Source organism: Phodopus roborovskii, unplaced genomic scaffold, assembly GCF_943737965.1.
Source record: "Phodopus roborovskii unplaced genomic scaffold, PHOROB, whole genome shotgun sequence".
NCBI classification, from domain to species: domain Eukaryota; kingdom Metazoa; phylum Chordata; class Mammalia; order Rodentia; family Cricetidae; genus Phodopus; species Phodopus roborovskii.
The window spans coordinates 1707016-1725618 of NW_026125444.1; the positions used below are offsets into that span (position 1 = coordinate 1707016).

Genomic DNA, 18603 nt, shown 5'->3' on the forward strand with positions numbered 1-18603 from the left:
GAAATTTTTTGCAGATGAATTCTCCATTAAGTGTCTCACACAATTATACTGTTTTTATAAATGTCATTGAGAGAGACAGACAGTAAGACATCCACTTACAGATATTCAGTCTGCTTTGTACTTAGCATGATGTTTGTATACATACTCTCATGGTCTACTACAGAAACATCTGTAACCTCCCAGGATGACTGGGTTAGGATGCAGCTACTAGACTTAATTAGAAATTATTGAAGTCACACCCTTTCAAATTAAGTAGATGATATGTATCAAATACTAACCATGAGTTTCTGCCTTTAAAACATTCAAGACCTTTCAGCCTGAAGTGTCTCATCTATAGACATAATGATCTGCCGCAAATTTGCAAGCACAGCAAAATCCTTGCTATGCGACTCGGGTGAAAAGTCACTCATTACTACTCACACAGCAAATGTCTGCCAAGTATAATGGATTTACAGGAAGAGGGTGACCACAGATCTAATTTTAATGAAACCCAAGACATAATCTGAGCTGATAGACTTTGATGTGTGTAGGTAGTCTCTTCCAGCTGGTGGTGATTTTGAGATCAAAAGAAAAGTAATATTTTTTGTTTGTTTGTTTGTTTTGTTTTGTTTTCTCAAAAATTTGTATTGTTTCTAAAAGTTTTCGATTTTCTAAGCAAATAGGTATATCCGTAGTGGAAATTATTTGAGGTCTCTATAAAACTTATGAAATTTCCAAAGGGTAACTTTTGTACATAATATGTTGCACTTGTGCAATAAAGTCAAGGTAATTATGTGTAATCTTCATAGTTATTATGTAAAATAACAACAAAAATTGTTAAATAATATTATGAGATACCATGACAAAAATGCCTGAAAACATAAAAAGGCACAAATGACATAAAAACAATAAAAATCAATTAATTTCAGTGATTAATAGGTGTGTCTGCTTTCTATAAAGTGGAACTGTGATCTATCCTCCCTAAATGTGAATAAGGAGAAGTGTCATTTAGTGTGGCATGCTGCAGCGACACACCTACATCCCCAAAGTGCATGCGCCTCAGTGTGAATTTGACTCCTGTGCTTTCCAAATCCTCTGTTATCTTTCAGAAATACAGGAGTTTGACACTGTCTCACCCAGTCACACAGAGGACAAATTAGCATTTGGAGAGCAGCTCGGAGACAATTACTGTCTTGTATTACTTGGCAATAAAGCTTGCAGTGAGGTGTGATCTGTGGCAATCATGCCTTATTCATCCCATAAGGTGAGCTCAGGTTTGAGTTCTGTGGATCTCAGGGCCAATGCTCAAAAATATGAATGGTAGAGGGCATACACAGTGTTTAGCCATGCAATACCATGATAAAATTTAAAGTAAATGTTCTTGTTATACATATATGGCAGTTTTAGACTGTCAATGGCTAAAAACTAACTACTGAAACAGAAAAAAAGAAATGTTTGGATTTTTAGAATCCATTTCTCAGTTTCTCCTGCTTTGTAAACTTTGGAGTAGAAGGAACATGAATTATTAGGTGAATGGAAAAAAGCAAATTCCTTAAAAAAATCATTTGTCCTTCATTAAAGATCCATTTTCTAAGTTAATTATTTGGAATATAATCAAACCACATGAGCAAATATTAAATGTCATTCGTTACTAGATTTCTGTCAGCTCATTTTCATAGAATGTCATCTTATACAGGCTACACAAAAGTAAATGGCCATCAATTTTCAGAAGAGACAGAAGAGACCTTACCTTCTTCACCTGCATAGGCCAGAATGGAACGAGCTCGGATCTGTTTCCCTTCTGTGGTTTTCCCAGAGCAGGTGTGTGAACAGGAGGACCATGAGGACCATGCACTTAACACGCAGTCCTTAGGGCAGGGAGCATCACAGGCCACAGGAATGGGAAAGATCGCATCTCTGCATAGCTGTCTGTTCACTTCCTCTCCTGGGAAACACATGACCATCAACAGCTTATCATCATTAAGCCCTCGTAAAATGAATGATTGAAATAAGACAGGTGTCCAAATGAGTTAGACAATTTCTCATTAACTCTAAATTAACAATGAAGTAAAAAGAAGACATGCTTGTTATGATTACATGCTAAGAGAATATCAGAAAAATGCAAATGTAGAAACAGACACATGAATTCCCAAATAATTGAGATTTCTTTATTTATCAGAGGCACAGAAATCAGCTGTAAATATTTTTACCCTGCAGTATTTTCCCACAAGTGATATTTACATTTCTAAAGTTAATGTGCAATGAAGAGCATTATGAAATTATATTGCCCTCCTCATTGTGGAGGGCCCTCCACAGTGTGGACTATGATTTACAAACAGTGGCAGATAGCTTTAGCAGGTGTCAATGTTTCCATGTATCAACTCACAGATATGTCTATAAATACTGTTGTAACTACCCGAGAGGGTAATTTTATGTAACGAGCCACCTTCCTCGTTCTTACCACTCCCCCATTGGAAGTACATAGGAAATACAAAGGATAGAATAGAATCACCATGCCAGTTCTTAAGATGGCCACATGGGAAGACGGAGGACTGGCGACAAGACAGAGAATGTGCAGAAGTAAGCGGGAGTCACCAAAGTGCTTCAAAGTCATCGCCAGTTTCTACGGGTCTTTAGGTAAAGAGCTGTTTGCTTTATAGCAAACAAAACCTCATGTAACACTCTCTCCCACTGATCTAAACCTTAAGGTGCTATTAAGTAGCCTACATGTGTGGCTTGAATAGGAAATGTTCCCCACAGGCAAATGAACTGAATGATTCATCCCCAGAGGGTGGCGCTACTTTGGGAGAATCTGGGGACTTCAGAAGATGGCACCTTGCTTGAAGAATTGTGTGATTCAGGGAAACTCATGTCTTTTGGGGATATAGGCTGTTTGTACTTCTCTGCTTCCTGCACACCATATTTGGATAGCCCTTTCTCTTTCTGCCATGGCATTCTGTGTTATCATCAGTTTTGAATCAATGAAACCAAGGAGCATGGATTTAAATTTCTTAAACCACAAGCCAAAGAAATGAGTTTTCCTCTTTCAGGAAGACTGAATGGGGAAATGAACAGAGAAGAGCAAGAAAAGAGACACATCGATAGAGAGAGCCGTTATAGGTTTAAAGAGAAATCTGACACTAGGGAATTATACAGAGATCTACAAGGATGACTCCAACTAGGAATCAAAGCAATAGTGGAGATGCTACCTTAAATGCCCTTTCTTGTTACTAAACTTGACGACTACCCTAAATGCCATCCTAGAGCCTTCATCTAGTAGCTTATGGAAGCAGAAGCAGCGATCCACAGCTAAGCACTGAGCCAAACTCCTGGAATACAGTTTCAAAGATGGAGGAGTGATAAACAAAGAGGTTAACACCACTCTGGGAAAACCCACAGAAACAGCTGACCTAAGCAACTTGGAACTCATGGACCCCAGTCTGACAGTTGGGGAACCAACGTAAAACCAAACCAGGCCCCCAGGGTGCCAGCTAGGAGGCCTGGGCAATCTTTGGGGCCTCTGGCAGTGGAACCAGGATGTATGCCTAGTGCACGAGTAGACTTCTGGAGCCCATTTCCCATGGAGGGATACTTCCTTAGACTAGAGACAGGAGGAAGGCCTATGCCCTACCTCAAATGACTTGAAAGATTTTGATGTTTGTTTATGGAAGGCCTCACTCTCCCTGGGAAGTGGATGGGGGGGGGTTAATGGGGAACATGGGAGGATGGGAGGGAGAGGGAACTGGTATTAGTATGTAAAATAAGATTGTTTCTAATTTAAATAAAATTTATTAATAAAAAAAGGAAATTTTCCCTTCAAGTTGTTTTTCATGCATTTTGTCACAGTAAAAAGTAGTTAAGTCAATGTTCAGTTAATATTTGATGAGTGGATGAAATGAGATAAACAAAAGGCCAGGGAAAAGGAAAATATTACTGTGAATAAAGAACAAGCAGAAGCAGTAAGACTGAGAAAATGGGATAAAAGGAGAAGTCTGGAACAAATCTGGAGCCTGTGACTTGGTGACAAATGAACTCCTGAGTTTCACAGAGTAGAATGAAACAATATACCATGTAAATAAGTGGAAACTTTCTGTTGTTCACCATAGAACATAGCTACAATCCTGGATGAATTGATAAAAATCATGAGTGTTATATATTAGACATTCATGCGAGGAAGGATATTGACTGTGCCATTCCTGACAACCATTACACTAACAAATCAAAGCAATTTTTTTTTTTTGGTTGAAGCCTAGGGACATAGGGATATCGTTGTACTGTATACTTCTTTAATCACATATTTGAAAAGTGAGATAGAAAATTAGTAGTAAATTGGAAATGTGCTAACATGTTAATAGCCATTACTTTGAAAGGCGTTAGAAAAAATTCAGAAGTCAATTGAAGTACATTTACATCCACTAGTTCGTAAGATCTTAAGTCATTAGACCTCTTCACTAAGTAGGAGAGGTTCATTAGAATTATAACCAAGGCAACAGGGTCTCATTCTATCTTTGTGACTCTGATGTTTGAAATACTGCTTTGCTAGCTGTGAAGTTACACATATAATCCAATAAGACAATATGATTAATAAGTAGATACACAGACACCGAGTAGAAAATCATTATCGTGTTGTAAGGCAGTTAATATTTTATAATTTATATAATAATAACGATGATGACTGTTTATCTATTAAACTGAGCTGTTTCTTAGGACAAGCAGAGTATCTCTTATTGTCATATCTCTCTGCTGTCTTTTTTTTTTTCCCATTTCCAGTATCCTATGGAATGACAGGAGAGTTAGAAACTGCAGCTGATAGTTAACAAGCGTGACAAGTCATGCCTTCTCTAATAGTTTCCAATCATCTCACTCAGAAAGATATAGTTCTGCAGCAATTGTGACTCCGTGCCAAGAATACTGTTGTAACTATTGTAATAGACTTCATGACTTGAGAAATGGGTTTCCATTTGCTAGAGTGTAACCAAAGGGATATATACATTGATCTTCATGTTTCAAGTTACTCTTACCTTCCATCAGCCAGTTTACTCATCACATGTTCCTTAGGGGAATATTTTTCAATTTAAAAAGCAAACAGCATAGCTTAATTTTGGTGGCACCATGTAGACTCCATCAGGTGCAATTTCTGAGAATCCTTTGATGACTCTGGAGTGTATATTGCACTTTCCTCCACCTCGCCAGATACGAGGTGGAGGAAGGCGAGATAAGGTCGCTTATTTCTCAGACATTACTGTCCAGTATTCACAGTGAAACTGTTATTTAAGTAGTGTGAGGATCTGTGTGGGGATTTGTTCTGCTCTGGTCCTGTGTAGGCTAGGCCACACACATCAATCACAGCCTCTGTGGGCACACCGAAGCCTCATGACCCAGACATAATAGCTAGTTTTCCTTTTCCTTCCACGGACAAATCTCACTGTTGAAGCAGGGACTTTACAATTTCTTTGCTTTTGTGATGGTTTGAATGAGAAATATCCCCATTGTTTCAGCAGGCATTGTAGTATTGTCCTCCAATTGCTTTTGGGAGGCTTAGGAGGCATGTTCTCCCTGGAGGAAGTATGCCATTTGGGACAGGCTTTGAGATTCTAAAGGCCAGGTCTTTCTAGCTTCACTTTCTCTGTGTTATTCTACACTCATGATTCAAGTGTGAGCCCTTAGGTGTCTGCTCCTGCCATCATGAACTCTGCTCCATTTCACAATCATGATTTCTAACACCCTGGAAACACAGACCTAAATGAACCCTTCCTCTATATGTTGCCTTGGACATGGTGTTTTTACAGCAATAGAAAAGTAACAAATTCCACTTTGTATGAAACATTTTGTTCTTTCTGCAGCTGGCTGCCAAAATTCTGTCTCTATTGACCAAATACATTCACAGTAACTGGCATAATTATTTTATCATGATTTTAATCACTGTAAGATTATGTTATTAAGGGGAAGCTCATGGACCCCAGACTGATGGCTGGGAAACCAGAATAGGACAGACTCAGACCCCCTGAACGTGGGTCTCAGTTAGAAGGCCTGGACAGTCTATGGGACCTCTGACAGTGGAACCAGGATATATCTCTAGTGCATTGATAAGCTTCGGGAGCCCATTCCCCATGGAGGGATACACCCTTAACCAGAGACAGGAGGAAGGCCTAGGCCCTACCCAAAATGACTTGACAGATTTTGATATTTGCTCATGGAAGGCCTCACCTTTCTTAGGGAGTGGATACAGGATGAGATGCAGGGGTCAGTAGGGAGGATGAGAGGGAACTGGAATTGATATGTAAAATAAAAAATATTAAATAAAAAAGATAAAATGAAACTGTTATTAAGATTAAAGAAGGTTTCCCTCCCTCTCTCCCTCCCTCCAACTGGGATCGACATGTAAAATAATAAATTAAATAAAAAAAATGCTTTGACTCCAAAATTTAAGTTCAAGTTACTGGGGAAAAGAATGTCTATTTTTGTTTCCACAGAAAATGAATAACTGCGGATTCCTTCCAGACTAGTGTGGTTTGATCAAGCCAGACCGCCTGAAACAGAGTACCAGTTGATCCTACATTCAAAACAGCTGGACAAAGCAGCCTTATAGACTATAGCCAGGATTTCTGCATCTTCTTCGAATCCCCCCGTGACAGCGCCCCTTACCAGCAGGAGTAGTTTGGAAAGAACGACGCCCAAATTCCCAAATATTGTCCATAAATTTTTGTTTTCATTTAAATGGACTTGGTTATATAAAATAAAATAAAAAGATTAAAGAAGGTCATAACATTTGTCACTTTTTTAACATTTATTTTGTGTATGTGCATGGATGAGTGAGTACAAAAATGTCATGTAGTGACTCTGGAGGTGCAAATAAATAAATAAATAAATAAATAAATAAGCAACTTATTGGAGTTGGCTTTCTCCTTTTAATATGAGGAGTCTGAGGAAATGAATTCAAGTCTTCAGGCTTGGCACAGAGAGTCTTTATATGTTAAGTCATCTTGGGCACCCAATATTCTTCTTTTTTAAGTGTAATTCCTTTTACTTAGAGCCTATAGCTGACATATATAATAAATAGTTTGTATATAAAATGAAAAACAAATGAATGACTCTTGTATTAGGGAAACAAATGTTTTGGATGTGGACTATGTACTACATATGGATTTAAAACTACATTTCTTCAGGTGTCACACACTCTGACAGTCTAGGACCTTACCAAACCATACTCAGCATGTATAAATCATCTGTGGGCTTGGGATGTAGCCTCTCCTTTTTATCAGAATGTACACTTACAACATATCCTCAGGTGATTCACATACACATAAAATCTAAGAAATATTGCTCTCGGATTTATCTGTTTTCTTCTGGTTTGAGGGGAATCAGACTTCCTTTTTAAAGGACCACCACATAAATTGAATTTTATACTTTGTAACTCTTGCTTTTCTGGGGGACACACCTTGCACTTCTTTTCATACAGAAAATATGCACAGGTGAAAACTGTGCCTTCACAAATCATTACTAGATAACCTTTTTGTCTAATGAATGTTGTATACATTCATCTTAGTAGCTAATTCTCAGACTAACATTCAGACTAGGCATCGATATTTTTAAAAACTTAATTTTAATTTTTAGTGGTAAATCCAGAGCCTTATAAATGCTAGGTACATGCTATGACACTGATACTCCCAGATCAAAAACTTTGCTTTTGTTGTTGTTTTTCTTTAAATTAAATTGAGAAGTAGGAAGCTTTGGCTATTTGTAACAAACGGTAGATGTTTTTCTAAAGTGACAGAGATACTAACCATTTCCCCCGTCTTTTTTTAAAATTTAAATTTGAAACAAGCTTGTTTTACATGTCAGTCCCAGTTCCCTCTCCCTCCCCTCCTCCTATGTCAGCCCCCAACCCCCATCCATCCCCTTTCTGCTCCCAGGGAGGGTGAAGCCTCCCATGGGGGATCTTCAAAGTCTGTCATATCATTTGGAGCAGAGCCTAGGTCCTCCCCCATGTGTCTAGGCTGAGAGAGTATGCCTCTATGTGGAATGGATTCCAAAAGTCCATTCATATGTTAGAGATAAATACTGATCCACTACCAGAGACTCCATAGACTTCCCAGGCCTACTAACTAACCACCATGTTCAGGGGGGCTGGGTTGGTCCTATGCTGGTCTCCCAGCTATCAGTCTGGGGTCCATGAGCTCCCCCTTGTTCAGGTCAGCATTTTTGTGGGTTTCTCCAGCCTGCTCACTTCTCCCTCTCTGCAACTGGATTCCATGAGTTTGGCTCAGTGTTTAGCTGTGGATGTCTGTTTCTGCTTCCATCAGCTACTGGATGCTTTTTTACCTGTGTGTTGGTAAGAATCACTAAGGCAGTTAATGGATGGGCTTTGTCAACAAAAAAGTCAATAAATAAATTTGTACTCTTCAGTTGCTTCTCCAAAAAGTAATGTATGGTGGCAGCTACACACTGCCTCAGCACAGAGGTAGTGCCAATCTTTATATGGTTATATTAATATACTGGGCTCATAGCCAGTGAACAAACAATAATGAACCTGTGAGAATTGAGAACCATTGGAATCTTTGACTTTGTTTGGATGAGGGCTTTAATCAATGTGACTAATTAGAAACATCCAGGGCTAAGTCATGTGGGAATCACTAGTTAAATGAAACAATATAAAAAAGAAACAAGACAAGGAAGCAGTAAAATGTGTCTATATTTTTAACTAGCAGTTTCGTAGTCAAAGTACCTTGGGAGACTGAACTGTCATTTTTTTACTTTATATGTGGGAAACAGATTGGAAAAAGGTCACAAAAGAACAGCCAAAAATAATTTTCTCCTTCAAAATCTTAGAACTTGTTTCTTAATTATGTTTGTTTTTGTTTTATAAGTATTGTTTTGCATGAGACAACTTCAGAGATTTTATATATATATATATAGCCAAAGGTCACCCAATACTTAAGAACTTTGGCAGTCGAGAATTCTGTCACTGAACCACAATGCCACACATCTGCTAAGAACTTTGGAAATGCACCTTTTTTTATCCTGGGTGACCTTCAACTGTGGCACTTCCAGGTAGTTATCCCTACAGGACTTTTTGATGCCCTGTTTGGCTGAATGAACATCCCTTTAAACCAGGCAGACATGTATGATGATAACTCCTCTAGTAGATGAAGTTCTGGAGGCAGTGTTGATACAAGCCAGTGCATTTGTTTCTTCTCTTTGGTTGGTTAGAAGACAGTATCTGAGTGAGATTCTTACGGTGACGTTAAACAAAGTTTTATTTTCTCTTTTGTGTAATATATATATACCCACTTTTGACACACATTTAATAAGTAAATACTTTCAAAGATTTGGTTTACAATTACATAGCTCATTTTTATATACCTAAATAGCTTGAGATTTTTTTTTTAACTTGTAACCTCATATATTTTACAGGAAATATTGAACACAAAAATCAACTTTTAATTTAGATCTTCAACCTATACTTCATTTTGAAGCCTAACTTAAATATGTCTGTGAGAAATTATCCATAAAACTAAATTGGTGTGCCCATTAATTTTTGTCAAGTAAGGTTGAGATATAATTTTTCAAATTGGTATTTATCCATTTAGCTTTTTAAATCACAAGTGTCATGTTAAGAGTATGTTTTCATTACTGAACAAGGATGACATGCTTAAGTGGACAGAAAGAAAGTCCGTAAGGTCTCGACTCTTCACAAGGAACTAGAAGCAACTACAGGATGCTGAGTGGGAGAAAGAGCCTTCCCCTGGGAAGAGACACACCAATTGATTGTCCAATTATCACCCCTGGAAACATACATAAAGGTACCATTATATGAACTGAGCATTTATATTTAGGAATATATATGTATATATGTATACATGAATGTATACATATGCAAATGTAACTTTAAAAACAGAAGTAATGAATTTGAAAGAGAGAAAGGAGAGGTGTATGGGAGGGTTTGGAGGAATTTAATAAAGGGAGAGATGATCTAAATATATTATAATTGCAAAATAAAGAGTGTGTATTCATAAATCATCTTTTTATCATTTTATAAACTGAAACATGAATTTTGACATCTTTAGTCTAGTCTGCAAATCCTGTGTCCAGTCCAACTGTTTCATGAAATTCTGAACTATCCTTCCATTCTATTGAACTTCCTTTCACTAGTAAAAGACTTGAACATTTACTTGAAATAATAGTGTTGAAAATTCATGAAATTTCCAATGGAAATAAAACAAAATAGGAATTGAGATTTAGCATAGATTTTCTTCCTTTATTAGGTATATACTGAAAGCTGATGGAAGAAGAAGCAGACACGTGGTAAACACTGAACTGAACTCCTGGAATCCAGTTGCAGACAGGAAAGAGGGATGAGAAAAGGGGTCAAGATAGTCTGGAGAAACCACAGAATTGCTGACCTGAACAAGGAGGACCGCATGGACACCAAACTGATAGCTGGAAAACCAGCATAGGACCGAGCCAGACCCCCTGAATGTGGGTGTTAGGTAGGAGGCCTGGGCAGTCTATGGGGCCTCTGGTAGTGGATCAGTATTTATCCCTAGTATATTAATGGACTTTGGGAGCCCATTCCACATAATGGGATACTCTCTCAGCCTAGACACATGGGGGAGGACCTAGGCTCTGCTCCAAATGATATGACAGACTTTGAAGACTCCCCATGGAAGGCCTCACCCTCTTTGGGAATGGGATGTGGTCCTGGGAGGGGCAGGGGAAGAGGGGATGGAGAGGAAACTAGGATTGACATATAAAACAATATTGTTTATAATTAAAAAACATAATAAAAATAAATTCATTATAGCTTTTCCACAAAAATCATATACTAGAAACTTATTACATTATTTTACACAGATATTAAATGAAATATAAAAGATAAGCCATTGCTTGTCAAGGCTGTGACAGTATTAAGATGAAGATTAAAACCGGAAAACACTAAGCATTCGAGATTAACTGTTTTAAACATGTTCTAGGATATATGTGCTGGCACTGTTCCTTAAATACCTGCTGAATTATTCTAATTTACATCTTTATTCTTTAAAATTGTTTTTATGTGTGGGGGTGTTTTGTTTCCATGTATATGCTTAGTGTGCACAGAGACCGGGGCGGGGTGTGTGGTCCATGCCACTGGAGTTATATACAATTGTGAGTCAACATTTGGGTGCTGAGGATGGAACCTGGGTTCTCTGGAAGAGCAGTGCATTCTCTTAACCACTGAGGCATCTCTACAGTTCCACTATGTAGGTTGTCGTATATATTTGGCTTACAGTAGTAGTCTATGTAAGGCATTTCTACACAATATTAAAATTTACCAGCACAATGGAGCTTAAATTAAAAACAGAAAAGGGATCTTAGACTGTGTGAAAGTAGGTGCAGATGTTAGCTGAAAAAGCAAATTCTGTGATGAGTCCTTAGCACTATAATTTGAGAATTAGATTTGTCTTAGCAGACCTAGACAAACTCTACAGCAACTCGAAGAAACATCATTGTTCTATCTCCATGTTCTAAAATTGTTGTGTTGTAAAAGTCATATTGACATTGTGAGAATGTATTTACATATTTATTTGTTAACCAGCAAAAGCTTAAGAATTAAGATAATGCCTTTTTAAGAAAATATTTTCTTATAACCCTCATTAAACTCTCTGCAACTTATTGCAAAGTTGGTAGGTTCAGAATCAGCTTACTGAGTAATGCTTTACTGTGTTTGCTCACCTACACCCCAATTAGACAAGGACTTCTTATTTAGAGGTTTGCTTACTCTGATCTGGCTGTGCCCTTGGTTCAGATGCTGTCACTTTGGGGTTTCACATCAACTGCTTTGAAATGAGGAGAAATGGGTCTGAAATCCTGTTACGCATTTTTTTTTTCCTAACAAACAAACAAATCCTTCCCACTAGTGTGTACAAAATATGAGTTCACTACGACCTGACAATTTAGGCCTTAACATTTCTTCACTAGGACTAAACTGTACCTTTCTTCTAGATTCTAAGCCTTTAAGGACAGCTGTGAGAAGACAGAGACAAGGTTCCATACTGCCACCCTCAGCAGTCAGATGAGTTGACCTAGAATCTAGGAGCCTTGACTTAAGCTAAAATGGAATTTATGATTTCAGCATTGCAAAGAAGTTTGGGATAAATAGGGTTGGAGATTTGTCAATTATATTTTAGTGTAGGCTTGCACTTTAGGATTGGGGGAAGAGAGGCACTCAGAAGAAAGGAAGACTCACACAGAATGACTCAGCGAGCTTATTTCCAATCAAGTCTCACCTCGTTGTTTTCACGGTAGTCATATACAAGATTTTGATGGGGTCTGAACATTATCTTATTACCGGGTGGCTGCTGAGAGGTGTGTGACAAGTCTATTGTTCAAAAGTGTAGCCTCCACATACAGGAAAGTATATATATATATATATATATATATATATATATATATACACATATACATATACATATACATATACATATACATATACATATACATATACATATACATATATATATATATATATATATAGTTCTTAGCTGATACCTGGTCAAGGTAATCAGGTCATGTCCATTGAGGCTCTAAAGTTCAGTAAGCCTGGCTCATTAGTACCTTGACATAGATATCTCTGTGTGAAAGGACTCCAATTCTATTTCTACGGCAGCACATTTCATAGCCCATATTAATTGTGCTGGGATTCTTGGTTTTGGTTTGGAGAGAAGCTTGAATATCTATTGGGATTCGGGATCTTTTTACTTTCACTTTCTGTTTGAACATTTACTTTAAGACACAATTATAAATTCTCTCTCTCTCATTGAAATCTATGTAATTTCAAAACTATTTTCCAGTATTAAATCCTAGAAGTTATCTTTCTTTCAGGGTTGAGAACTATCCCTCCCAATTGTTGGTGTGTAAAGACAGAGTGCCTTGGTTTCTCATGTTCAGAAGATGTGGAAATGCCTAGCTTCCTGTGTGCTGATGTGTAAAAACAGATGGCCAGAAGAGCAAAGCACTGAAACTCAGGAACAGCTCATTCTGCAAGGCAGATTCTATTGCTCAAGCCTCTTGCAGAGCTCTGCAGTCCCTTCCCACTAGCCCAACCCCAGCATTTAAAATACTCTCTGTCTTTGTTTCTGCCACTCTGACTTCCAGCCCCTCCCCATTGTAACTGTAGAAAACAGAGTACAATATTGGAACGATTTTTACTTGACAACTTCTTTATGTAATTTTTGACATGAAAAATATCAAATATCTCTAGCTTCCTCTTTTATCAAATTATAGACTTACATGTTGACATTTAAGTATCTTTCACCAACCAAATTTCTTCAAATATTACTTTAAGTGATTTTTTCCCCATCTTTGTTTCTATTCTAAGTTTCCCACTATGATATCTTCTCTGTCACTGTCCTCAATTTTGTTATTATTTCAAATCCTTGGCCAAGTTTTCATTCCTTTAAGACAACAGGAAACAGAGTCGCATGTCTCTGAATGCAGGGATCCCGTTGCCCTGTTGTCATCAACTTGCTGTTCCAGGCTTCAATGTAGTCATATGACTTTCATCTTCTTTTTTGAGTTCAAATCTATCCTAATCAAGTGGAGTAAATAACATGACTCATGAATAAATGCTGAATGCTAAGGCCTAAGTGGAATCTACCTATCTATCTATCTATCTATCTATCTATCTATCTATCTATCTAATTCATTTTATATAGCAACCACAGTTCCTCCTCCTCCTTTTTCTCCTTCTCCCTCCTCTCCCTCCCCCTTGCACTGTTCAGAGAGAGCAAGACCTCTAATGGGGGTCAACTAAGCCTGGCACATTGAGTTGAGGCAGGACCAAGTCTCTCCTCACTGCATCAAGGCTGAGTAAGGTATCCCATCATAGAGAATGGGCTCCAAAAAGCCATGCACCAGAGATAGATCCCAGTACATAATAACAGGCCAAACCACACACATGTTGCCCATATTCAGAGGGTCCAGTTTGGCCCCATGCAGGCTCTCCAGCTGTCAGTCCAGAGTCCATTAGTTTCCATTAGCTCACTTCAGCTGTCTCTGTGTGTTTCCCTATCAAAACTGGTGCTAGGTAAATTCCCAAGAATCTGCAATGATGAATGATGACCCCAGCTAAGATTCGTAACAATAGTGGAGAGGGTGCCTGATCCAGTCTTCTAGATTGGTGGCTACCCTAATTGTCATCTATTACTTACATCCAGTAATTGATGGAATTAGATGCAGAGATCCACAGCCAAACACTGGGCCAAGCTCCTGGAGTCTGGTCAAAGAGAGAGTGGAGGGGCTAAATGGAATTTAAGTGGAATTTTCTTATTTGTCACCTATGATGTCTTTTGGTCCATTAGTAAGCAAGATATAGCAAGTGTAATTGACCTTTCTAAGAACGCCAGTGTTAGGGAGGAAAAGGCATGCTAATGATCTTCAGGTGTAGACATGGAGGTACTGTGACTTTGCTACTACTTGGTAGGTTATCAGTGAATGCTTTATATGTGCTTTACTTATTGGAAAGCCCATGACTTTTTGAAAAAAGAGTGGGATGTGTTTTCTTCACTTCTATTAATTGAAGTTAATACTTAACTTTTTTTCCTTTCCCTACTGTGATTCTATATTTATGAATATCACAGACCCTCTGACTTTTTATTTTTAGTGACTAAAATATATCTTGAGTCAGGTTTATAAAAAATAATTCGCATGGCTGTAGAAAATTCAAATAATAACTTTAGACATATTTATTTCATAATTTCATTTCCTAGGCTTTTTTTTTTTTTAGTTTTTGAGAGTATAATAGAAACATATCATTTTTCTCTTCTTCCTTTCCTTTCAAATCTTCCCGTAAACTCCTCCTTGTTCTCTTTCATAATTCATGGCTTCTTTTACTTGAATTGTTTATATACATATGCAAATATATTACACACACAAACACATACACACGTGCACACACACAAACATATATATATATATATGTACATATATACATACATACTTACATACATATATATACACATACATACATTTATACTTTCTTTTGTTTTGGGACAGGATTTCTCTGTGTAACAGCCCTTACTGTCCTGTAACTTGTTTGTAGACCAGGATAGCTTTGAATTCACAGAGATCCACCTGCCTCTGCTTCCTGATTAAAGACCTTGTCACCACCACCTGGCTATACACACTCTTAATATGCAAATAAAACCTGCTCAGTCCAGGTCACATTATGCGCGTGACTACGCATACAAGCGTGCACGTGTATGTGTGTGTATAATGTTTTCACAGATGGACAACAATTGATATTGTATTGGATAGGCAATTGATTTGTTCTTCCCTGGAATAGACTATTTCTCCCTCTCTCAGTATTCCCTAGTTACCTATAGTTCTCTGTCTGTCACTAAGGCCCAATGTGCTTTCCTGCTTCCAAGTAAGCATCTCTGCTGTTGTTTCCTTTATTCAGGTCATATTTAGGAAGCCATATCGGTAAGACGTCATAGGTGTAGTGTATGGCATTTCTAGGAGACTCTTTGACTCTTATGATCTTTCCACCCCTCTTCCCGCAATGATCCCTGAACTTTAGGCATGGAAGTTGTGTTACAGATGTATTAGTTATAACTGTGTCCAAAATATTGCATTTTGATTAATTGTGGTTTTCCTATAATGGTTTCCGTCTCTTGCAAAGAAGTTTCCTTGCTGAGGAGTAAGGACTACACTTATTTGTAGGTATAAGAATTAATTGTTAGAATGAATTTAGGGATTATACTGGATTAAAAAGTTGAGGTGTTCTTCTGCTCCAAGTTCTATTATTAACTAGCACTGGGTAGTTGAGTAAGTTTTCTGTACCACACACCACTTACTTCTTGTTGGACATGCCTGAAGTCCAATTAGAGTTTTCCTGGCTGACAATAAGGTATGCTTGCCACAACTGCGCCCTTAGATGGTTATTGTGCCATAGAGGTTGTTGTTGTGACTCATTGGTATCATAGCTGGATGGGATTATTGGTTCTTTCCTTCCTTTGGAAGCTTGCTTGCTGCCTTCTTGGTACCATGAAAGTTAGTTTTCAGGCAGGAAGAATTCATGTCAGATCCAGCTCAGGTCCTCTAAACTCTGTGTCTGAAGTGCATGGTATCTTCAGCTATAGGGTCTTCTTACTACTTCTGGAATGGAACCAAGGGCAATAGCAATAGCAATAGCAATTAATAGCTTATAATATTGTGGAAGTTTCTTGGACAATATTTTCCACCAACTCAAAAAGGGTTTCTCATGTCTGGTATTGGGTTTTTTTCTTACATTGTCTGTGGCCCTTGGTAGGGGTGAGGGAGAGACACGGGTGAGATATTTTATTTAAACCTTGTAAGTTTATTGATATGTAATATTTACATGTATTAGAGATACTTTTAATGTAGATACTTAATAGTAAGATTCTTTGTGGCTTTCTTTTCAGACATTTTTTTTCTATTATATTTCCCTGATATCCGTCTGGAGAAACCTCAGAAACCTAAAAATAAATCTAATATGTGATGCAGGCATACTCAAAGTATTGGACATCCTACTCCACAGATACTTGCTCATCCATATTCATTGCAATTATACTCACAATGGCTATGAAATTGAAACAACTTTAATGTATCTTAACTCATGAATGATAACAAAAATGAACATTTAGCACAATGTCTTTCACATAGTTTGAAAATCTTATTTGATACATCATACCATGCCTGTGGTGCAATAGTACCATGCCTGTGGTGCAATAGTGTCATGCCTGTAGTGCAATAGTGCTATGCCTGTGATGCAATAATGCCATGTCTGCGATGCAATAGTACCATGCCTATGCTGTAATGCCTATGCTATTTCAGCACCCATCAGAAGAAGAAATTACATCCCTGCCACACCACTGTGGGGAGGAATATGGTCCATTGTTCTAATTAACTTGGACTATTGTGCTAATCATATTTTCCTAATTCTACTTACAAACTGACTTGTGTAAAAGTACTCTACTGGGCAAATACCATTGTACTTATAACATAAGCTTGATAATTCAGTGACTTTCCATTGTCAGTTTTGCAAAACTAATGAAATAAGTAAATGAAGAAATGATAACTTGATACACAATTATTAAATAGTATAGTCATTTTTTGAAAATGATTTGGAATTGTGGCATTTTACTCTTGGTTTATTTACTTGTTTGTTTATGCATTTATTTCAGTGCTGAGGACATAATCACAAAGCTTCTGAGCTCATGCTCTACCTGTCTGACACTGGCTGAAAGTCATATTATAGGTTAGGATAATTAGCTCTCAATGATCAACAGAAGCATTAAGACATAATCTACCATTAATGTTCCATAATCAATTATCTATGAACCAATTAACATGGGACTATTAGCAACTGTACATAAAATAGCTGTGTAGAGCTAGAGTCGTTATCATACTCTGGGGCATGTTGTAGATAAGAAAGTCCCTCATGTTTGAATTGCTCCAATATTGCTGGACAGAACTATGACAAGAATTATAGCCCTGAATAAGAGAAGTGATATATTATGGGCATTTTTAAGAGAAATCAATTTAATCACCAAAAGCAGTCACATTTATTGTAATCTATTGGTTTTAAATCTTGTGTTCAAAAGTAGCTGCATCACAGAGTGACATTTCCTTATGATGACACACAATTGCTGGTCATCCCCTAGTACCTCTCTTTATACCACACTAAGACATCTTGTAGGTGTTGGACCAGTTAAGTGCTTCAAAGAACAACCCAGGGTTCCTTGTGGATGAGGGATTATTGACTGTTTTCCCCCCTCTTTTATGGAAAATAGATTCTTTTCTCATATACTATATCCTGATTAAACTTTCCCCTCCTCCAAGTTTTTTCCCTACTTCCCCTCCTATCCAGATTTGGAGTAGCTATTGTTTAAGGTCCTAGTTACTATACTTGTGTTTCTGAAGATTCTTGCACTTCTCATGTTCTCTGAAAATTATAACCAGCTACCTATTACACTGCTGTGACTGCATTGTACCCAGTAATGACTCCTTATAATTTACCTGATCACGCACTCATGCTGGCTATATTTAAACATATCCCACTATATGCCCCTACTTGATAGAATCTGTCTGGTGAGTCTATTTTCCTATCTATCTATCTATCTATCTATCTATCTATCTATCTATCTATCTACCTACCTACCTATCGTCTATCATTTCTAGGGAACAATGCTTAATGGGCCCTACAGCTGCTTGAAATAAATGAATATATAATGCCTTTAATTTTAAATTGAAAATATTCTTGCTTGAATAATCATTCTCGTCCTTGTTTCCTGCATTTCTTTTTGATGTATCTCTCAGAGACACACACACAAAGTAAGTGTAATTATTATATATACACTACAGAATTTTTTATTTGTTTGTTTGTGAGACAGGGTCTCTGTAGGTAGCTCTGACTTGTCCAGAACTTGCTGTGTAGGACAGGCCAGCCTCAAACTTGGATTAAAGGGGTGTGTTACCTTATCAGGTCAGGCACTACAAAAATTGTTTTTACAAACTTAAAATGAATAAACACATCTCTGGTATAACAGATAAATTACATTAAAAATAGAACTATCTTTGACTTCATGATCTTGCCAAATATCATAAAAAGACTAAGTGACT

The 18603-nt window shown here is 37.5% G+C and overlaps 1 protein-coding gene across 1 annotated transcript in view; it reads right to left on the bottom strand.

Moving 5' to 3' along the window:
• Window positions 1-18603, bottom strand: part of Thsd7a (thrombospondin type 1 domain containing 7A) — a 373759-nt gene that overhangs the window by 87628 nt on the left and 267528 nt on the right. The window contains exon 7 of the mRNA XM_051175692.1: window positions 1730-1924. Within this exon, the coding sequence (XP_051031649.1) occupies window positions 1730-1924 (195 nt within the window). The remainder of the gene's footprint in view (window positions 1-1729; window positions 1925-18603) is intronic.